This window comes from Durio zibethinus, chromosome 3 (genome assembly GCF_047325235.1).
Source record: "Durio zibethinus cultivar Kanyao isolate XHJ-2024 chromosome 3, ASM4732523v1, whole genome shotgun sequence".
Lineage (NCBI taxonomy): Eukaryota > Viridiplantae > Streptophyta > Magnoliopsida > Malvales > Malvaceae > Durio > Durio zibethinus.
This window is the reverse complement of record NC_143164.1, coordinates 36,658,154-36,679,039: the sequence shown is the minus strand read 5'-3', so window position 1 is coordinate 36,679,039 and position 20,886 is coordinate 36,658,154. Positions and strand designations below refer to the sequence as shown.

The 20,886-nt window shown below is 35.6% G+C and overlaps 4 protein-coding genes and 2 pseudogenes across 7 annotated transcripts; 3 read left to right on the top strand and 3 right to left on the bottom strand.

Annotated features, from left to right (window-relative positions):
* Positions 1 to 503: 503 nt before the first annotated feature.
* Positions 504 to 6,460, top strand: LOC111283847 (uncharacterized). Its single transcript, XM_022872477.2, has 6 exons — positions 504 to 983; positions 4,163 to 4,239; positions 4,345 to 4,399; positions 4,981 to 5,056; positions 5,153 to 5,222; positions 5,667 to 6,460. Exons 2-6 carry the CDS (start codon positions 4,192 to 4,194, stop codon positions 6,315 to 6,317), a joined length of 900 nt encoding a protein of 299 aa, XP_022728212.1. The 5' UTR covers positions 504 to 983; positions 4,163 to 4,191; the 3' UTR covers positions 6,318 to 6,460.
* LOC149519815 (uncharacterized) lies at positions 977 to 3,185 on the top strand. The gene is made up of 3 exons (XM_089757846.1): positions 977 to 1,709; positions 2,891 to 3,006; positions 3,117 to 3,185. The coding sequence occupies exons 1-3, from the start codon at positions 1,334 to 1,336 to the stop codon at positions 3,183 to 3,185; spliced, it is 561 nt and encodes a 186-aa protein (XP_089613972.1). The 5' UTR covers positions 977 to 1,333.
* A 938-nt stretch (positions 6,461 to 7,398) lies between the features above and the next one.
* LOC111283657 (transmembrane 9 superfamily member 12 pseudogene) lies at positions 7,399 to 10,324 on the bottom strand (annotated as a pseudogene). The gene is made up of 2 exons (XR_016341073.1): positions 10,043 to 10,324; positions 7,399 to 9,752 (listed from the first exon to the last, which is right to left on the bottom strand). The product of XR_016341073.1 is annotated as a transmembrane 9 superfamily member 12 pseudogene (transcript).
* Positions 10,325 to 11,676: 1,352 nt separating this feature from the next.
* On the top strand, positions 11,677 to 16,066 carry LOC111283699 (elongation factor Ts, mitochondrial-like). Its single transcript, XM_022872289.2, has 9 exons — positions 11,677 to 11,759; positions 11,975 to 12,288; positions 12,403 to 12,575; positions 12,753 to 12,842; positions 13,347 to 13,521; positions 13,711 to 13,895; positions 14,768 to 14,893; positions 15,281 to 15,369; positions 15,641 to 16,066. The coding sequence occupies exons 2-9, from the start codon at positions 11,994 to 11,996 to the stop codon at positions 15,684 to 15,686; spliced, it is 1,179 nt and encodes a 392-aa protein (XP_022728024.1). The 5' UTR covers positions 11,677 to 11,759; positions 11,975 to 11,993; the 3' UTR covers positions 15,687 to 16,066.
* A 46-nt stretch (positions 16,067 to 16,112) lies between these two features.
* Positions 16,113 to 17,363, bottom strand: LOC111283700 (photosystem I chlorophyll a/b-binding protein 3-1, chloroplastic-like; annotated as a pseudogene). The gene is made up of 3 exons (XR_016341072.1): positions 17,156 to 17,363; positions 17,007 to 17,068; positions 16,113 to 16,867 (listed from the first exon to the last, which is right to left on the bottom strand). The product of XR_016341072.1 is annotated as a photosystem I chlorophyll a/b-binding protein 3-1, chloroplastic-like (transcript).
* A 1,512-nt stretch (positions 17,364 to 18,875) lies between these two features.
* Positions 18,876 to 20,790, bottom strand: LOC111283927 (uncharacterized). Of its 2 annotated transcripts, XM_022872612.2 has the most exons (5): positions 20,197 to 20,790; positions 19,821 to 19,896; positions 19,456 to 19,715; positions 19,282 to 19,354; positions 18,876 to 19,202 (listed from the first exon to the last, which is right to left on the bottom strand). In XM_022872612.2, the coding sequence occupies exons 1-5, from the start codon at positions 20,293 to 20,295 to the stop codon at positions 19,048 to 19,050; spliced, it is 663 nt and encodes a 220-aa protein (XP_022728347.1). In that variant the 5' UTR covers positions 20,296 to 20,790; the 3' UTR covers positions 18,876 to 19,047. The 2 variants fall into 2 exon arrangements, with proteins under 2 accessions (XP_022728347.1, XP_089614888.1); XM_089758762.1 differs by having other exon boundaries at positions 19,456 to 19,896; positions 20,197 to 20,361.
* Positions 20,791 to 20,886: the final 96 nt, after the last annotated feature.

Sequence of the window (20,886 nt, the reverse complement as noted above, 5' to 3'; positions counted from 1 at the left end):
AAAATTATATTTTAAACTTTAATTTTTCATATTTTAAACAATCTAAATAAAATTATCTAACAAAATATTCAAATATCAAAATATTATATTAAAAACTCTAATAATTTATAAAATTAAATGATCCATTTTATATATTTTTTATTTTTTATTTAAATTTTATTATATTTCAATTAATTCAATTTTCAGATCAAATTAATCAAACATTAGACTTTTTTTAAAAATTAATTTTATTAATTCATTTAAAATTAATTTAATAATTAATTAATTAATCAAATTAAATCAATTCAATTAAAATTGAATTATGAACAACCTTGCTCAAATAATTAATACAATTATCAACATTTGTCAAAAACAAAAAACATATACTCACTACAATTAAACGCTCGATTCCAAGGAAGAGTTATGGAGCTGGTTGGACAAAAGAATCATGATTTCAGTGACTTAAAACACGACAATGGTCAGCAACCGAACAAAATTGTTCAAACCAGAGATAATGAATTTGAGTCAACTCGTTCAAACTTGAGATATTGATTGGAAAAATGAATCATAGTTGATCAGAATCAAAAGTATGAAAAAAGAAAAATCGTATAAACAGTTGCAAGAGAAAACAGAAAAGAAAATTGGTCTCTATGAAACATTCATCCTGGAAAGATATGAACATTGATGATGTGAATGCCAAGAGATTAACTAAAATTTGAGAAAATATTTAGAAAATCGTACAAGGGTTCAGTTCGATGGTAAAGATGGGCTTAATGAGCTTGACCCAACCCAGAGTTTTTTTGTAATTACAAACAAAAATTAAGCAAACACCGAGGAGGTGCTGCTTCCACGTTTCCTCTCATGCAGCAGCGTCACAACTGAAGCCAGATCTTACCCTGTATGTGACTCACTGCTCCACCACCGCTTCCATTCACTCCACGCCACTTCGGCCCTCCGTTCACGTCATGTGCTCCCCCACGTGTGCGTGTTTACTCACCTCTTGGGTAAGCTTATCACTCCTCCCTCCCTCCTCGCTCTCCTCGATTTCTTCTCCTTCCTTGTCCTGGTTCAGAAGTCTCACTTCCACTCTTATTTACCAATATCAAGATAATTACAAAACAGCCGTCGTGTCTACTTTTGGATTGTTCTATCTTTTATTTATGACTACATCTTTTTCCTCTGTTAGTGCTATTAGTTCTGTGGCCCCCACAAAACTTTCCTGGTGGGGTCCTCAGTTTTGTGATGCTTTATTTTTCTGTTCTGTTTCTTGGGTAGCCTTGGTTTCTGTTGCAAACCTGCAAGACTGTAGAGAGTGTTAGAAAGGAGGGGTGAGCAGAAGTGTATAAGAAGAGAAATGGATGAGATTTTGAGTGAAATGAAGAGTGTTTCAATGGAAAACAATGTTCTGAACCAGAATTCTGATGAATTTAAAAGGGGAGTGGTAGGTAAAGAAATGGCTGGTCAAGGTGGTGTCAATGGGCTTAACCAAGTTGACCAGCAACTTCATCAGGGTGGTGATAATAAGACATTGCTTGCTTTGCAAGAAATTTCAGGACCCTCGGCTCCTGTGAAGATTAATGGTGATCATGTTTTTAGTAATGAGGTGGTGAAAAAGGTGAAGGAGAAACCTAAGCTCATGGTGACTAATGATATTAAACCTCGCCTTCGATGGACTCATGAACTTCATGATTATTTTGTTGATGCTGTCAACCAGCTTGGTGGTCCTCATAGTCAGTGTTCATTTCCCCTTATTCTCTACTATAGTCTACTCCATTATTCCAAATTTTTTAAAACAAAAATAAAATGTTGAATTGGTTTCTAAAATGGATTGAACATCTGATACTTGAATGATTGCATCATGTTCATCATTGTGGATGTGTAGTATGCACAAGAGAATGATTCATAAAATAGCTTGATTTTTCTTTTTCAATTGGAAATAATCTGCATGCCTGTGTTTCTTCTATTCATCCATTTCTAACATGCATCTAGCACTAAGGCTGGCTCAGTGGCTTCAATTCTTTTGTATAGAATAGCTGAATTCTCCTCTAGCTGCATTTTTCTTGCTTAAACTCTGAAAATTTTCATTTCTTTGTTTTCTTTGTATAATGATACATGCTTGTTTCTTTGGACAAGAATTCTGCTTGCTTAACAGTCTGCTGTGAGCATGTGTCACTACTTTCTAAGGCCATTCTAGCAAAATTCATAACATTTTTCATCGAATTTTAGAGTGTTTGATTTAACAGCGGAATTCATGCATCTTATTTATCAAAATGGACCTTCTCTAATTGTCCACTAACTTTGTACAAAATTTTTATGTTTTAAGCATTTAAAGATGCAGCAATTTATATTTAATCTTTTTCCTCATATAGTTTCTGTTTTTTTAATTGCATGCTACTTGTTCCCTTTCTTTATTTGAATATAAGTACATGCAGTTAGCTTTTGCATAAGTTGCCAATCCCTTCCTCCCTCCTTGTATAAATTCTATCATATGCCACTACTTAACTTACATATATGTGCTTTTAAAACAAAAATGATATTCTTTTGATCATTTTCGAATAAGATTAGCTCAAAAAATGACATACTGTTGCTTCCTCAGTTTTTCTTCCTTGATTTATCTCTTTTTATGTGCAACAGGTCCATGTAGATTTAACTGAGGAGCATTCATAAAAATCATTGCCACTTAGCTTACAGCATGCTTCAATTTAGTTTTTTTGCGGCATCTTTCCACCTTTCTGTGTGTGACGTGTTAAAATAGATTGAGCTAACGGTAATCTAGGCAGTCTGTGTAGCTTCTTGGCAGCTGCTGATGAAATACTTGTCGATTAGTTGTTGATTAGTAACTATACTATAGATGTTAAACTTTTCCTTTTCTGGTTATATATTCTTGTTGTTCCGTTACATTGCAATCCAGGAATATTGTTTATACTCAGCGTCTCTGAAAGATGCTTGTGGAAGGTTTGTCGGCTTCTACTTTGTCGTGCTCTTTCAAATACACTTCCGTTTAATGCCTTATGTCGCGTTCTCATGGTTTTACTTTAGCATTGATGATTCATGTTAAATTATGTAACTTATTCAATAATGTATTTGATGATAACAACTGCAAGTTTGTCGGCTTCTCCTTTGTCGTGCTTTTTCAGATACACTTCCGTTTAATGCCTTATGTTGCGTTCTCATGGTTTTACTTTAGCTTTGATGATGAATGTTAAATTGCGTAACTTCTTCAATAATGTATCCGATGATAACAACTGCAAGTTTGTCGGCTTGTGTAGATTTGCACACATGCTTTGGTGACTTCAGATATGTTTCCATTGTTCTAACTTGGTGGCGTTACCGGAAAATAGGGCATGTATATGAGTCCGCAGATGGGCTCAAATGCAGTTTATGCACTATTTTGATTTTCCAATCAGCCTTTCCTCAGTTGCATGCACCTGCAGTGCTAGTATTAGCATTTTTTTACATAGTATTAGCCATTTTTAATCATTTTGTTTTAATTCAGTTTAAAGAATATAAAATATTGAATAGTGCTGAGAGTATGAATAGAATAATTAGAGGGGAATGATAGGAGCTGCTCAGAAACAGATGATAAGAGGTTCATAGATGTATTTAGGCGCCTTTATTAGCTGAAAGTTTAACCTTGCAACAAGATGTGAGCTGCAGCTGTAAGTAACTTTTGTTCTAGGAATTAACCATTATATGAGGCTGTAGATTGAACAGAATGATGAAACAAAATTCTTTAATCAACCCCAACTATATGTGAGATATTAGAAAGAGAAGGATGAGATGACATAAAGCTTGATATGTGACAAGCAACCAAAAAGAAGATGACCCCAATACCAGTCTTTTACCTATTCTTAGCAACACTTCTAGTTTATTGCCTCTATGCTTGTTTTTGAGTAATTATTTCCATATTCTTTAGTAATTTTCATTCTTTTTTAAGGCTCTTTTGCTAGTTGCTATTAGAGAAATCTGTGCAACTTTTCTTTTCGGTTGACATGTATTGCCAGCTAGTCCTTATCAATGAACTGAATTTTGGTATGTTTTTTTGGGCTCATCTTGCTGGTATGGATTCCATGCCAATATGAGTTTAGTGTAACCAGAGGACTCATCTTGCCTTTGCTTTCAGAAAGTTACCTTGCAGTTTCCATTACTTATCCCATGATCTGACCATATATCTTATTTGCAGAAGCAACACCAAAGGCTGCTCTGGATTTGATGGATATAGAGGGACTCGGTCTTTTCCATGTCAAAAGTCATTTGCAAGTAAGTATTTATATTTGATTTAAGCATTTCCTTTTTAGCAGTTACTGCTAAAAGTTTCCTTATGAAGGATTATCATTTATGCCCTTATTGCTCAATGAATTCCAGAAGTATAGACTGGGCAAGTTTTCAGTGAAGGAGTGGCAGGACACGGCAAAAAATGGTAGGTTTTGTTATGTCCACCCGCCTTCGTTCTTAATTTGTTTTAAACATGCAATTTGAATCGTTTTATTATGTCTTTATTTAACAACTTGTTCAATTAAACATGCCAAAGAAAGAAGGAACCACAATAAGTTTTCCCGCTAATGTCACAAGAATTTAAGATCATGTTTTGATTAGGAAAAGTAGACGAGTATCTGATTGTTTTCAAGTCTCCAACTTTCAAAGACGGGAAATTTCATTCACATATGGAAACAGAATGTGAAACAATTAGAAAAGAATAGAAAGTGAATACAACTCATATACAGGGTTTCTAGGGAAAGATAGTCTTACTGAATGAAACAAAGCCATCTTCAGTGACATAAATTTTGTAACAATTAATACTAAAAGATTATTCAGTCATAACAAAATTATTCTGATTTTGATTCTGACAAAAAAGTAACTTAATTGGCTGAGGCTAAATTAAGGACTATCTTCTTTTATTTACAATGATGTATAGCTTAGATGAGCAACTTGTGAATGACATGTTGGTATTCGAGCTGACCATATAATTTTAAAAATGATTCTGAATGCGAGGAACCTCAGTTTCTCAACTTGTGGGAGGTTCACGCGGTATTACTTCTTTGAACTCGGTACCACCCCGAGCCAATGGGTATAACAGGTATGTTTTTCTTTTCATTTTGTTGCTTTTTTTTTTTTGGCTCAACTGGTTTAAGGTTTTATTTTCTATTGTGGATTGTTGGCATACGATATGCAGGGGCCGTAAAGCTAAACAAACTCAAAAGCCCCAAAAGGGAATTCATGGAAATCTCTATCTGCAAATGGAGGTAAGTTCATTTAGGAAATTATAAGGCAATACATTTATATATATATATATATATATATATATATTCTAATTAGATAGATGATCTGCTTTCTCATTAAGTCCACTCTAGTGCTGAGATCAGGAAGCAAATATTTCTTTGTTCTCTTTTTGGCTGGTTGGAAGTAATCAGAGTCTTCAAGTTGGAATTTTTGAGTTTTTCCTGTCAACTATAGGATTCTGCGTAGTGAGATCTCTCCTCGATATATATGATGATCCTTTATATATTTCTGAAATTTGCAGTCAATCGTTGTCCTTTAAAAGATCTAACTATCATTCTATTCCAGAAATTTGAACATACTAAACTAATAATCTTGTAGAAAGTGAAATTTGAATAACTCAAATCTGAAATGGAAATCTTATATATTATTTGATTAGTGTCCATAATGTTAAAGCCATAATTCTGCAGGCTCAGAAGCATGTTCAAAGGTGTCTGGAGGCACAAAGGAGGTACCTGAACACTGCACTAGAACGCGCATGCGAGAAGCTGACTGATCAGTATTTATGCAATGCAGCCACTGAAAATGCAACTCTGTATGGGCAACCCCCAGCTAATTTAGGCACTTTCACAACGATGTCTGGCCCATCTGATTTACCAATGCTGTATGAGCAGGCCCCGGCTAATTTAGGAGCTTTCACAACAATGCCTGGCACATCTGATTTAGGAACCATGGCCACAATGCCACAGTTTTATTTCAACCAGCAGAATGCATTTCCTACATATGACACACTGACAACCCAAGCCAATCTCGGTGCATTTCCTACATATGACACATTGACAACCCAAGCCAATCTCGGCCTTCAAGAGGTACCTTTTGGTTATCAGCCCCAAACCTCTCTTTACCCTGCATCTGAAGGCTTCTCAACTTCATATGGCGGCTGTTCCTCAAGTTCATATCAGGAAACTTTCCCTGCACTTACTGGCAATGGGAAGAAAAGGGTCCGGCCTGCTGATGAGGACCCGACAGAAGCTTTTTTGAACTGGGATGATAATGAACCAATGAACCTCGATGCTGGCTTGAACTTCGACAACCTTCAAGGCTTTCCTGGCACATTTTAAGTAATAATGTGTAAGGACTAAAGCCAGTTTCAGTTGTAAGTTTCAAGACTTTCGATCCTTGCATAAGACTAGTAACTGTAACTCTTCCTGTCTGTCCATAAATAACAAGGAAAAATAGTATCTAGTTTGCCCTTCTTGATGAATTATAATCTTGTTCATCAACATAACTGCCTTGAATTGCTTAAGGTAAATCATATACACAGGTTTCCTGATTGATATTTGTATAATCAATTTGGACAGGAGTTCTTGCTTGCTTGCTTGTTGCTTCTAATTAAACCAGAAGCACATCAAGGAGCATATAAAAACTTATAGAGTAGCCCTGCTAAATGTTTATATGCAATATTATTTCAATCTTCAACTCTCCAATCCAAACAAGGGGTTCATAATAGCTTATAGCAAAAGGGTTTAAAAACAATGCAATTTCCATAGTTGAATGCGGAAGAGCAAAGAGAAAACATTTCCTTTGCTAATGCTACTTATCAATGGCGCCAGTTACAGTTGGTTGCTCCTTAAATATCTACGAAGCTGAAGCAAACGACGCATCCTCCAGCGCTGCTGCTGCTGCTGCTGCTGCTGCTGTTGGTGGTGGTGGTGTCATCTAAACTCTCTTTTCGATGCCTTTGTCCTTTCTTTTGCCCGAACTAAGCATAACCCACGGCTCCAACATGCTTGAAAGCCTCAGTGTTGGTGCTAAAGCGTGCGAGTAGGATCGTTGAGTTCGCTGTTGTTGTTGATTATATTAGATTATCGACCAATAATTAAGAAGACAGAATGTTTGATCTTGTGGAATGTGGATACAACAACTTTTTTTAGTTTTCACATTCAGTTTCTTGCTCTGTACATCGTAATAAACATTAAAATGTAAACCTGATCGATGGTAATGATAGGTTTCTTACTCAATCAGATTCTTGTTAAGATTTTGATGTTCAAATGTTGGCATGGCAGCTAGATTGAAATTCAAACGTACGTATCCTGCTTTCTCCAGTAGCCATCGCATCTGGCTCACCAGCTGCTACATGCATGTCGCCATGGCCATGTCTCTACTCTTTAGTTTCCCTTTTATTAGAGTTTTAAAAGATCATTTCTCTCCTGTTGGAAAATAGATTCGTATTGCTAATAAAAAGACTCACAACTACGTAACTGGGGAAGCAGCAGGGTGGATGTGATTGTAAATGACAAACTCTAAAGTCTGTCATGTCCTAAACGACCACCAAAATAACAGACAATTTGAATAATTTTGTAAGCTTCTTTGCTATAGTGTAACATGATTAGCTACCAAAGGCAACTTAAGTGGAATCAAAATGATGAATCGAGATATCAACCTCTTACATGCCAAAGTCTTTTCCAGCTGGTTGATGAAGATCGCCCAAATGAAACTTTTAATCAATCTTGACAGATGAGAAAAGATAATGGACAAAATAGAAAGATGTGATGAAGCCAATGGTGCCTGTTGACAACATGATTGCAATTGCCATGATCATTGAGTAGCCAAGATAAAGAATAGCTGATACAGGTCCACTCAAACTTTGTAGGTCAAAGACCAAGTAATTGATGGAGTATAGGAACACATAGAGTGCAACTGAACCCGAAGCAAAGAAAGCCTTCCACCACCATCGCCAGTCCTCAACACAGAGATGCATGTAGGTAAGGACCACTGACACTTCAGCACAAACGATGATCAGAAGTAGAAGAACAATAAGCAAGAAGCCAAACACATAATAAAACCTCCCAAGCCAGATGCTAGAAAGGATGAAAAAGAGTTCAATGAACAGCGTTCCAAATGGAAGGGTACCAGCACCAAGAACAAGAAGCCATGAAGGATATTTATGTGCAGGAATCTCCCTAGGAATCTGGTTGGTTCGTACAGGATATTGAATAGCTTCAGCTCTTGTCCCTAAGAACCCTCCCATGAGAGTGAGAGGCACAGATATGCAGAACCATAGAGACAAGAGTACAAAATACAGGGAAATGGGAATTGCACCTGTACTTTTGCTGCCCCACAGAATAAAATTCAATACTGTAAGGATAACAAAGACAATTCCAGAAAAGAAGCACGCAACTGACCATGAAAGGGACCTCCATCCTTCTGAAGTTCCCTTGAGAGTTCTCCAGAGACGTACAGCAACATACCCAGCAACAATACCCAAGAAAAGATAAAGAATAATCATCCCTGTCAGTAGCATTCCCCTTGAAGCTGGTGACAAGAAACCCAAGGCAGCAAAAACTATAGTAACAGCTGCCATTCCTGTAATCTGAACTCCATCTCCGATCATCACACAGAGAAGCTTCGGACAATCTGGTTCTCTGAAAACATCACCAACAACAAGCTTCCATCCAGAAAGCTCCTCATTCATTTGTGCTTGAGCTTCTTTGTCCAGTTCCTCATACCTTGTCAAATCCCTCCTCACAGTCCTTAAGAAAATGACAAACACAATACCAGCTAGGAAAGTGATCACCATAAGAGAATTTAGAATTGAGAACCAGTGCACACGTGCACCTTCCATCTTCAAATAAGCATCCCATCGAGACGGCCATCTAATATCACTTTTCACAAATTCAACTTCATAAGTAAAAGAGATCCTCTCTTGCTCCATTATTATTTGTGACTTTTCCAGCTCCAAGGGGCAGTTCACAGAGGAGATCTTGTCATACATGTGAAGTTTAGTCATGACTTCAGGATCATATTTAACACTGCATGGTACCACCTCAAAACCAACAATCTCAAAACCAGAGGCCTTCTTCTTATCAGCATCAGAAATCACACCCATTCCTTCTTCCCCAGTTCCAATTATCTGAACGCCACTCCCCTCATACTCATGAACCATGACCTTGAACTTGAGATGATTGATAATGTAATCATCATTACTATTTGGTGGAGTATACCCAACCGGGAATCCAGTCCACTGAATGTTAATCACATTTTGTTTTGCAATCCTCATCACCGGCAAATTGTCTAGAATCATATTCACTTGATACAAATTGCGAGTCCTCTGCTTCAAAAGCTTAACCTCATGCTCATTCAAGGGGCTGGTAGTGCAAAGATAGAGAGACTCATTCACATTTATTCGAAACCGATAAGGAGAGTTATCAATCTGATCTCCCATGAGAAGTTCACCAAGATTCTCGGCACTTTTCTTTATTCCACCGGGAGGTTTGCAGTAAGGGAGACTGTAATAACTAAAAGGAAGCTCGGTTTCAATGGAAGTCAAGGAATTAACTTTGGCAAATATAGAATCTGTAGTCGAATACGTGTGCATGTAACTTCCAGGCAGGTAAAACCCATGACAAGAATGAGCAAACAGAATCAGTCCCAGAAAAAGCCAACAGATTCGAGGCACCATCATCCTTTCTGAGAAAGCCATGATAATAGCAGATCTTGCAATATACAGCTCCAATCTAAGCTACTCTAAACTGAAGCATTCAACGTCAAAAAATCTATACAAAAATAGATTTCAACAATCAGTTTCGATACAAGTAAGTCCCTAACTTAACATTAATTGAAATAACAAAAACACCAAAAGAACAAAACCCAGAATCAATTTCATTGCAACACCAACAAATTAAAAAGAAACAGCATTTTCAACAAAAACTACTCAAAGACATGATTCATAATAGTACAAAATCATAAAACAGATCACACTGAACACATTAATAATTGGCAGATTAGATCTACAACCAAAACCCATATAAGCAAAAGGTTGAGAACCAAAGATTGGAGGAAGAACCTGAAACAGATGTACGGGATTTGAAGTTCGGTTCGAATTGAAATGAATCGGATCTTGGATCATGCGTCGTCCCAGAAAATGAGTGCGAAGGAAGGAAGCACAGTCCCCCTAGCTTAGCTTCTTTTTGTTGTTCTTTTTAATGGTATCTGGAATTTTCATATTCTTTATATAGACGGTGAGAAATGGAAGAATACGGGAAAAACAAATGGAATCTTGAGAATGAAATTTGGACTAGAGTAACAGTGATGTCCGCTCTTTTTTTTTTCACCAATACCACCATAACTCCTGTTAGGTCAACGTGCTAGACTTCAATTATTTGTTTTTTTTTAAGTCTGTCACTGTAAAATAATATTAATAATTCGTATATTTATATTAAATAAAATATCGATAGATTATTTATTTGTATTATATTTTACATAAAAATTATATATTATAATTCGTATTTATAAAAAAATATAAAATATTTTTTATTTATATTTTATTTATAATTTTTATTAAAATTTTAAATTATATTATTTTTATATTTTTTATTTGTATTAATTTTATATTGTGTTATATATTTAAAATTATCACATTTATCATAAAATTACATAAAATTAAAAATTAAAAATGTTTTTAAATGATAATGGATTTCTTAATTTTGTTTAAATTATAATTTTTTAATTAATTTAAACAAATTTATGAAAATTTTCATTTTAATAACCTTTTGAGAAATATTAATTTGTTTATCGATATGAATTAAGTGTAATGTATTTTTTTTTATTTGTGAAAAAAAATTATTTAGGACAAATGACATATAAATATGATTCTTTAGATTGTTCAAATTATTTTTTTTTAAGTCTCGTAGATTTAGTTTTAATTTAAATTTTTAGTTTAAGAGAGTATTTGAACGTGATAAAAAATAATTACCATATGATTTTTTTAGTATTGATTTTAACAAATTGTAGGTTAAAAAGTACCAAAAATTTGATATTAAAAATTAAAAAGAAAGTAATTTTGTAATATGGGATGCAAAAAGAAAATAAGATCAACGAAGCAAGGATGACAACGGATCAGATCGGGTCAGGATTGAATTTTGCTCTCTCTTAATCTCACCCGACTCAACTTAATTTGAATTTTTTTTTATTTTTTTTATACCTAAATTCGATCTGATCTGATATTATATAAATAGTACTTGATTTGATTTCATCTAAAATTAATAAAATATTACTTTAAAAATATAAAATATTATTTTTTAATATAAATATAAAATTAAATAAATATATAAATATATATAAATAAATAATTTAAAATAGTTTTTTTATAAATTTGATCTGATCCTGACTTTTTTTTAATATTACTCAATTCGATTCGATCCAAAATTCGATTTAAAAAAAAATAAATCTTATAAAATTAAATTGGATCGAAATTTGTCCGTGATGGATTAGGCTGTCAACCCGAAGTATATTTCTTGTTAGGCTCTAAGGTTTTGCAAATATATATATATATATATATATTGTTTATTTTGGGCCATTATCTTAAAAATTTAGGACAAAACCAAAGCCCGAGTCAGATTTGGGTTAACATGGACCAAATGAGTTGGGTCTTAGCCCATTTGGTCGAGGCTTTACCTGTTCCACCCATCTCAATTACCAGAAACTAGGTTCATAGTGTTCCATTAAAATTTTCGGATTTCCATTGCCGCATCTCTGCAAATCCACCCTAGTTTAATTTTAAGGTCAGCCTCTATCTTCTGTCTTCTGTCTTTCTTTTTCGTTTTCTGTGACATAAAAAGGCAAAAATTCTAAACCTTCTCATTCATCATGTGTTACTTTTAGTTTTTAGTTCTCTTTAAAACCCATAAACCCTGATTTTCACAGGAACTCTGGTCTCTGGGTTTTTCTGTTCACCACTTTTTTTTATGTTTTTCTTTTGAACTATCATTGTTTGCAGCAAATATTAGGCATAGAAAATGGGTTTCTTCAGAAATGCAAAGCTTCCACTTGGGATCTTATTGTACAACACCAGGCTGAGTACTTGTAATGGGCATGCATACTCTAGTTGGGCAGCTAAAGGAGCCTCCTTTGCTCAATCCGCAGATGTCAAAGCCTCAAAAACTGCTTGTTTGTACTGGCTTTCAAGAAGATTCAGCTCTCAGGCACCTTCTTCTGCTGAGCAAATGGGCCTTATCAAGCAACTCAGGGAAAGAACTAGTGCCCCCATAAAGGATGTCAAGGCTTCTCTTGTTGATTGCAATTGGGATATTGGTATAGAATTGAAAACACCCAGTTTTTGTTTTTATCATATATGATTTTTTTTTGTTTTGCTTTTTGAATTGTTTTTATATTAGTTATGTGGATTATGGTTTTGTTTGAATGCAGAGGCTGCACAGAAAGATTTGAGGAAAAGAGGAAAGGTTTTGGCCATGAAAAAGTCGTCCAGGACTGCTGCCGAGGGCGTGCTTGCTCTGGCTCAAAATGAGGGCAAGGCAGCTATAATTGAACTTAATTGCGAGACTGATTTCGTTGCAAGGAATGAAATTTTTGAGTATTTGGTTAGTAGGGGGTTAATGATTCTCCTGTTATCGTAAAATCTCATTTGAAGTCAGTTCTTGGAAGTTGTGCTTTTATTTAATATGAATACCTGCTCTCTGTTTCCGTTTGTTGTATGACTGCTGTTATCTTGGTATTGCTTAATTGCTTGTAATTTATGAATATTGTCTGTCGTGCAGGCTTTGGCTTTGGCAAAGCAAGCTTTGTTGGTTGAGAATTCTTCCCAGCAGGCTCCTGGGGTTTTTTCGTTTGGCCCTGAGTGTTTAGAGGTGAGAAGTTTCTATGCTAAAAGATTATTATGTTTTCTTATTGAACCAGCATGAGATATATTGTTCATTTTTACCCTTTTAAATGGACAACATCTTAGTCCAGATTTATAAGGTGGGAAATTCTTTTAAGGTTTCACTATCTTCAACCTTTGTGATTATCATTTTTGTAGGACCTCATCTATTGAATATATTTGGCGTTCTTTCAGGGGTCTGGAAAAGTGGACTGTATTTGGTCATGATTTCATTGTTGTCCTGTCTCTTCAAAATTTTAAGAACTTGCTTTCATTTCTAAGTGCATTCTCTTGTTATGGTTGTCAAAAGTAATCATATGTATTATTTTTAAAATTTTATTTTGAACTCATTCTTGTTTATGCATGCCATGAACACTAATAGATGTGCCCATGAAACCTGTGAAAGTAAAAGATTTGGTAGGTTAGCCTAAATTATTTATGTTGGTGATTTGTTTATGAGTATATATCAATAACCTTTTTCAATTTCTACCAGGACTTCAAATTAAATCTTGAACATCCAAAAGTTAGTGGGGAGACAACCGTTCAAAATGCAGTTACAGAAGTGGCTGCAATGATGGGAGAGAATGTAAAACTCAGGAGGGCTTTTGTGATGTCAACATCTTCACATGGTGTTGTTTCTGCTTACCTCCATAGAAGTTCTCAACCAGGTTTGTTTTTTGTGCTGCTATCCTAATGCTTGGTAGATAACATGCATTGCATGCATGCCTGCCCACGGAGACATAGAATCATTTCTCCCCATATTTTAACTTGTTGTCTTAGTTGTAATCTTAATGCCTTGCAGGACAAAGAGAATTTCACTCAACAAAAGATCTAATTACTATTTTATCTGGATGTAGGCTTGGGTCGAATTGCTGGAATTTTATCTCTTGAAGTAGAGAATGGGAATTCTCATTTGGATGCCCTCCAGAAGGTTGGCTCAGAGCTAGCAATGCATATTGTGGCAACAAAGCCATTATTCTTGACGAAGGAATTTGTGACTTCTGATGCACTGAACAATGAACGTGAGATTCTAAGGTCTCAGGTACCTTTGATTCCATTCTCGGTTGCATCTACTGTTTGTATTATTTCATGTTTGCCAAGACTTTGGTGGCTTTGGTGGTAATTAAACCCTGGTCACATGTGTGTTATTGCAAGAGTCTAAGACCCTTTAGACTAGGTCTTGTGTCATGTGTGGTATAAAACTTACAAGTTAAAGAATGGATATTTTATATAATTAAAAATTTTAATTGTATCAATATATTAGTTCATAATATTCATTTATTTATTGGTTTCACCCATTGACCTGATCAACCGGTGAACCAACCCCACCAAAATCCTTTAAAGGGTCAATAATGAGTGCAGGTTTTAATAACTATGATTTTAATGCTGTTGTGTCTTTGATGAAGGCCAGTAATGAGAAAGAGAATTTTATTGGGGCTATTAAGAAGATTTTTGTTCAACATAACGTGTTTGGCTGTAAATGAGCCACGATGAAAGAAATAGATTTATATCTTTGATCCAATTCTAGTTTTGGTTTATTTGTTGGATCATTTAGCACATAATGTATCATTTTTTTTTTTTGGGTGATTTGATGGTTTACATGTCTATGGAATATCTTTCTCTCATTTCTAGTGTGATAAATGTTATTTGGAATTAAATGCAACTTACATATATGAAGCCTCTGAAAGTTCAAAACCTTCTTCTGATGCATCTACAATGTAGACTCTTGCATGAGATTTGAATGTGTTTCTATCAGCTTAGTCCCTGGTTGTTGTCAGATGCCATGGCTTTATACCAATGGAAAGATAAATTCTTTGGAAGTAGTTTTATGTCGATGCATCATGTAGAATGTAATGTAACTAGCCAATCTTAAAATTCATTTTTGTATGGTTACCAATTTATTTTGTATGTCAGGCTGAAAGTACTGGAAAGCCTCAGATGGCCATAGAGAAAATGGTTGAAGGTCGTCTCCGTAAATACTTTGAGGAGGTTGTTCTCATGGAGCAAAAGTATTTCTTAAATGACTCTCTAAGTATAAAGGTTTGTGAAGTCCTCTCTGTTATATTTTAAACTTAAACTTGCATACTTATCTGAAACTCATAGCTCTGCTTCGTTTCTTCATGTAATTGGGAGTTCAAAGGGCTAAAGAGGTATAAGTTTAGAAGGTTGAGGCTGTCAAAATTAGTGTGCCTTTGGGCTTAGTACCCATTAGTTGTTGGTGGAAGCATTTCAGTATGAAATCACTTCTACCAAGCTATGAAGTACAGATGTTTCTTGCTGGAACGTTCTTTCTCTATGCACGCATAGATACTTTTGTGGGTGTAAAGATTTGTGTGCTTTAAAATGCTTTTTGACTAGGCATACCTGTGCATGTGCATGTGATTTATAAAGCATAATAGTTGATTAAAACATTATACCCTGCTCCAGACAATTTTGGATAATCTATCAAAGGAAGTGGGCTCACCTCTGAAGATTGGGAACTTTTGCAGAATGGAAGTTGGAGAAGGAATTCAAAGGTAGAGCAATACCTCCAAAACATTTATGTTTCTCATGTGATAATCTTCTTTTAATTTGGTTTATTTGTGTGGTGGGTGCTGGGTTTTTTTTTTTTTTTTTGGGGGGGGGGGGGGGGTGTTCAAAGAGTGTTTGTGTGTGTGTGTGTGTGTGTGGAGGGCGGAGGGGTGGCAATGAGGGGGCTTTATCATCTGCTCTCACTAAATTATTCCTTCTGTAATTCTTGCTAATTCAGGGGCTTTTGCTATGTTCTTGACTATCCTTAATTTTCAGGCTAGAAGCGTCGAATGCAGATGAACCTGTTGCTCAGGCTGTTTAGTTAAAGACGTAGTTCCATAATTTCATATGTGAACTGAGGGCAGAGGAATTAACCTTGAAGCAGTCATCATAGAGTTGAGAATCCTATTTTACTTTTCTCCTGATTTTGAAGATCTCAGTATGCCTTCCTCCGTTCAGAAATGTTTGTTGCTGTAATGAATATGAAGGCCTTTTCCTTTACTTAGATATGCTTGAAAAGCTTTACTATTAATCTATTATTTTCTCGATGACATCAAATGCTCTTTTCTTTTTCTTTTTGTCGCTTCCAAATTTTCATGATTTGACTGTATAATTACCTCTTTTACTCCAAACAATAGCAGAATAATTAGGGCTTTCCTATCTTCAGTATCCAAATAGGAAACAATGATGTTCTCTTCTTCATAGTGAACGCATCCCTATGCAAATTTTCTTTGGTCAAAGATGATGGTGGCATTAACAAGTCTATTTGAGTTCTTTCTCACAGATTACAGAATAAATTTTCACGTTACAATGGGATCAAGAAAGGAGAAGAAAGAGATAGGAGATGGGGCTTGGGATTTCCGAGCAACAAAGCAGGCGCTTTATATCTAATGGAACTTGAGGTTAGTCAAGACATTGTTGTTGAAAGGGTCAGCCAAGTGATCCAGAAGGTTCTGGTATGGCCCTACTCCTGTCACAAGCCCTTGGATAAAGTAATCCAAGATTGCCAACATAGCCAATCTCCACATTCCTCACTTCTTTCAGCTTCAAATCCTTCAATTACTTCTCATCTTTTCCGAAACCAAGTGGGTTAAAGAGTGGTCCTCCAGGGTATGCTGGCTCTCCAGCCCTCCAAGATACTTCTCGAATCCCAAGAAATATTGTTTCCCCATGGAACCTGGGTTGGCCCAGTCTTGGAATCGTCTGTGCTCCGCAAATCCCATGAGTGCCATCTCGAACACAAACAACGTGTAAGGGTCCGCCCAGTAGATGTATCTTCCTGCTGGAGGGATCACACCAGTTTTAAACCAAGGGAGCGCTGTTTCTGGAGGAATGAGGCCGGCCTTCCCTAGTATTTCAGGGGCAATGGCACCAACAGCACCCAACATAGCATAACGCCCGTTGAAGACCTCACCATAGGCTAGCCATTTGGGCTCGATGAACCCTCCTGGACCTTCAGGGTCTGAGAGTCCCAACAGGTCGAATCCATAGTCACCGGGAAGGCTGTATATTTCACATCCAGAAAAGTGAAAAACTATATCAGAATGCTAGAGAAAAGAAGTAGCCTATCAGAGTAGCAAAATGCTATGAAAAGAAGAAATCAGGGTTCTGCCATAAAATGCTTGCATCTTGTTTATTTTACCTGCCATCCAAGTATGTAAGGCTTTGTTTAGATGCAAACCACAGGGGTCTGTCAGCTCCTTGCTGAAAATGCCACATTAACAAAGTCATCAGATCTTACAACCGAGAAAAAGGATGATATAAATGGAGAGATTATGGGAAGAAAGAGACCTTAACAGGGGGAGTAGAAGCTGCCCTAGCAACAAAAGATCCCTTCCTTGAGGACCCAAGTGGGGATTGTAGTGGTCTAGCTCCTAAAAATCTGCCTGGCAGTCTCCACTGAGGAGCTAAGAGATGATGATATAAGTGCATGTGTTGCCATCTTTCTTTACAACGAACTTTGCCTTCTGGTCAACGGGAAACCCCGCCAGAGAGATGGCCTGACTCCCGCCTTAAAAGAAGCAAGGCAGGAAACAAGGGCCAATCTAAGCCACTATTTGTGGGCTTGTAATCCTGGTGGATGCAGTGAAAGCCCAACGTATTCTTCAGATTAGGTTGGGATCTGGTCGTCCAACGAGGATTGTACACGTAGATTGATTAACTGGTTACGATATATTGCCCTCGTGAGGTAAATGACAGCCGAAACCCAAATGCCACATGGCTGGCTCTCAACCATTACTCTTCCTCTGGTTGATTCTAAGGTCTCAAAAAACTCTGGATATTATTAGTTCCTCATGGAAGGGCTGCTTGAATCAAAGTTTTAGAAACCCAAAGTCTAGCAGATAGTTTGGAAAAGTACAGATAGTTTGGCCATGTTCATAGTTTGAACATATGAATCCATATCGATGCAAAGAAAGTACTATCAATTTTGAACCCAAGGCTTCTATTTTTTACGCATTGTAACATTGAGAAAATTGATGTAAGTTAAAAATGGGACAACATTTAATATACTTTAGAATTTCAAGCTCTTAATCAAAAGAATTTATTTTTACATTGCGGAATGAAGATGGATTTATAAAAATGTGGAGCCGAACATGTTATTTACTATAAAGCATAGTTCAAATGTCACACCAACCACTTAAAAGAGTAAATAAAATATATTAATTTCATATCAAATAAATAAAAAATTATTGTGCGTTTACAATCTAATAAATCAATTTTGTTAAGAGAAAGTAATGGTATAAAATAAGTGATATAAGAGTAAATTCTTTACTCATCTAATTTCATGATAAACGCTCTGATTTAAGAGAATAGATAATTTAAACTAATTTAATTACTTAATAAGGTGTTGAGATAAGATATGATAATTGATTACTTATTAAGGTGTCGATGCATGGCATGATGATAAAAAATCAAATATTTTAAAAAGAATAAGTAGAGTGACAGTTGTGACAAGAGCGTCATATATTAAGTAGATAAAAATATTATGTCAAACGTATAAGTAAACAGAATATATTACTTTTATATCAAATAAAAAAAGTAAAGTTACTGATTAGTATTGTGCATCTCCATAGATTGATTTTATAAGAAGAAAGTAATAGCCACATGATACAAGCATTTATTTGCCTATGGCCATGGTCATTAGACATGTCATTTAGATGAAAACTTTATAAGATCCGTTAGCTATGCAATGTTTCAATTGTTTTCACCTTCTTTTTACGAGAAAGGAGCAAGGGGCGGGGAGGGTGTTGCCATAAGTGATTGGAATTTTTTTTTAATAAAAAAATCATGATTTAAGAATAAAAAAGTATTGAAATTTATATTTTAAATCTATTAGATGTCATTTTTATAATGCATAAGTTAATTAAATTAATCTTCATATTTAGTTTATTATTGAATGAATCAAAAAAGTTAAATTTTAATTTTGAGTTGTGTTAGTTTTATATAAAAGCAAACCCCTCTTAATAAATTTGAGCTATTTTGCTAGTAAAGCTGAGGATGCTAACCCGTGTTCTTAACATTCTCCTCGATTAACATCGAACAGAATCCTCTATTTTAATTACATAACAAAAATGATACATTCGGTTTGGTAGTATCTTCATGTTAAATGAATTGGAAATTTTCGTGTGTGAGCAATTGTTTTCGGGCATGAATAATTACATAGCATGCTTTTATGCTACAGATCATTCTTTCCAGACAGGAATAATTCCTTGGGCTGCCAAACGCTTTTCAACCCAGAAGACTAAATGCTTTGCTGTAATTTTCTTCTCATCAACGAGGAAGGGCTCGACTGTGCTTGCTCCTGAGCCATATGAAGACAACGAAAAACCTTTTGGCCCTGTGCAAATGGAGAAAAATGTTGATCATTTATGGGCAATGGACCTGATACTTGTTTCGAATAGCTGAAGTTCAAATACCCGTGAGGACTCCACTAGGGAAGAAGGCCCAGAACGAGTAGGGACAGCCCTTCTTCAGGAATGAACCTTCCAACTGTCAAGTTTGATTGGGAAGTTTCATAAACCGTCAGCTGGAGCAAATGCCATTGTTTTTTTTTTTTTTTTAATGGATTAGTCAGAAAATAGAGCAGAAACCTTGTTGTCTTGGAAAGAGAGCTCAATTGCAGATAGATCATCTTGAGCTTCAAGTATTGTTTTCAAAGAAGGGATAACATCCTCCACCATCAACTCTGGCAGTGGTTTGGCAGGAGCCTTTGCTGCGGGTTTGGGCCTTGCTGGAGCTGCTTTTGGGGCTGCCTTCACTTCCTCTTTCCCACCAGCAGCTGCGGCCTTTGTTTCGGCAGCGGCTGATGGTTTTGCTTCAGCAGGAGTGGTTGCCTTTGTTTCAGCAGTGGCTAATAGCAAAAGAATCACATTTTTAGCGACTCGGATGTTCAGAAGATGAGCTTTGCTTCTGGAGAAAAGGATTTTAACACACGGAAAAGAATGAAGAAACCTACCTGTAGGACTAGACGATTCTTGTACAGCTGAACAGGTGACACATGCACGAGAAACAAGTGATTTACTGACCATTTGCTGCACGGTTTCAGACCAATGAATGATTCAGCACATATTAGAAACATGAGGTTATCTCATGACCATTCTGTTCAAGAGAAAACACAAACATGGCACAAGCTCCCTAGTATTTCGAACTCTGAAGTTACAATTAAAAGTTTTAAAACAAACAATATCTACCCAAGATTCAGAGTACAATTTCCATTGCTTTCAGTGCAGAACTGCTGTTTCTTGAAGAGGATAGGCCAGTGCTCATAGACTAGTTCAAACAGTTGATCCAATTAAATCATAAAAAATTGCAGCATATACTAATAAACTGACCATTGACAGTGTGCAGGAGAATGAAGGAGAGGTGGCTCTGGAGTTCCAACTAAGATATGAAGAAGATGGAAAGCTTGAGAACCCAATTGCTCTTGCCATTTTGATTCCAATGGAACTGGATGAAGCTCTAGCTATCTCAAATTTTGTTCTTTTGCTACTTTTTGTTCAGTCATCAAACAATTTTGGGTATTTTTTTGCCTTGTTGAGTTTCTTTGTGCATTTGTTTTTATTTTAATTTGAGCCAGAGGCAGAAAGATTGATGAGCATGCAATAAAAGAAGAACAAAACTGAATAGAAGAGAGTTTCCTGATCCACAAGAAGTTTAGGAGAATACATGCCACTGGTTTCTTAAATTTTTCTTCTCTCTGAAAAATAGATATATTTATTTTCATATTGTGACGGGTGACAAAAAAAATAGGAGCAAATTAGTGGTCCAAACAAAGATAAAAAGGGAAAATTGCAATAGTTTTTTGGCTCTATACCCTTTGCTTTTCGGAGAAACAAGGAGAAAATGGGAAACAAAATCATTTTTTTGTTTAAAAGAATTAATTAGGCATTTGGTAACTGAACTTGGAAAGAATATACAAACTTATATCTAAAAAAAAATAAATTGTATAATTTATATTTTTAATTTTTAATTATATATCATATTAATTTAAATTTTAATGTTGATAAAAATAAATGACAAAA

Excerpts from the sequence above, each read along its gene's own strand:
- LOC149519815 (XM_089757846.1), top strand. The coding sequence starts at position 1,334 with ATGGATGAGATTTTGAGTGAAATGAAGAGTGTTTCAATGGAAAACAAT. Across the intron at positions 1,710-2,890 it reads CCAGCTTGGTGGTCCTCATA|GAATATTGTTTATACTCAGC; the intron begins GTCAGTGTTCAT and ends ATTGCAATCCAG. Across the intron at positions 3,007-3,116 it reads CCTTATGTCGCGTTCTCATG|ATACACTTCCGTTTAATGCC; the intron begins GTTTTACTTTAG and ends GTGCTTTTTCAG.
- LOC111283847 (XM_022872477.2), top strand. The coding sequence starts at position 4,192 with ATGGATATAGAGGGACTCGGTCTTTTCCATGTCAAAAGTCATTTGCAA. Across the intron at positions 4,240-4,344 it reads ATGTCAAAAGTCATTTGCAA|AAGTATAGACTGGGCAAGTT; the intron begins GTAAGTATTTAT and ends AATGAATTCCAG. Across the intron at positions 5,057-5,152 it reads CGAGCCAATGGGTATAACAG|GGGCCGTAAAGCTAAACAAA; the intron begins GTATGTTTTTCT and ends TACGATATGCAG.
- LOC111283699 (XM_022872289.2), top strand. The coding sequence starts at position 11,994 with ATGGGTTTCTTCAGAAATGCAAAGCTTCCACTTGGGATCTTATTGTAC. Across the intron at positions 12,576-12,752 it reads ATGAAATTTTTGAGTATTTG|GCTTTGGCTTTGGCAAAGCA; the intron begins GTTAGTAGGGGG and ends TCTGTCGTGCAG. Across the intron at positions 15,370-15,640 it reads GTTGGAGAAGGAATTCAAAG|GCTAGAAGCGTCGAATGCAG; the intron begins GTAGAGCAATAC and ends CTTAATTTTCAG.
- LOC111283927 (XM_089758762.1), bottom strand. The coding sequence starts at position 20,295 with ATGGCAAGAGCAATTGGGTTCTCAAGCTTTCCATCTTCTTCATATCTT. Across the intron at positions 19,897-20,196 it reads TCTCCTGCACACTGTCAATG|CAAATGGTCAGTAAATCACT; the intron begins GTCAGTTTATTA and ends GAAACCGTGCAG. Across the intron at positions 19,203-19,281 it reads CCCTAGTGGAGTCCTCACGG|GGCCAAAAGGTTTTTCGTTG; the intron begins GTATTTGAACTT and ends CCATTTGCACAG.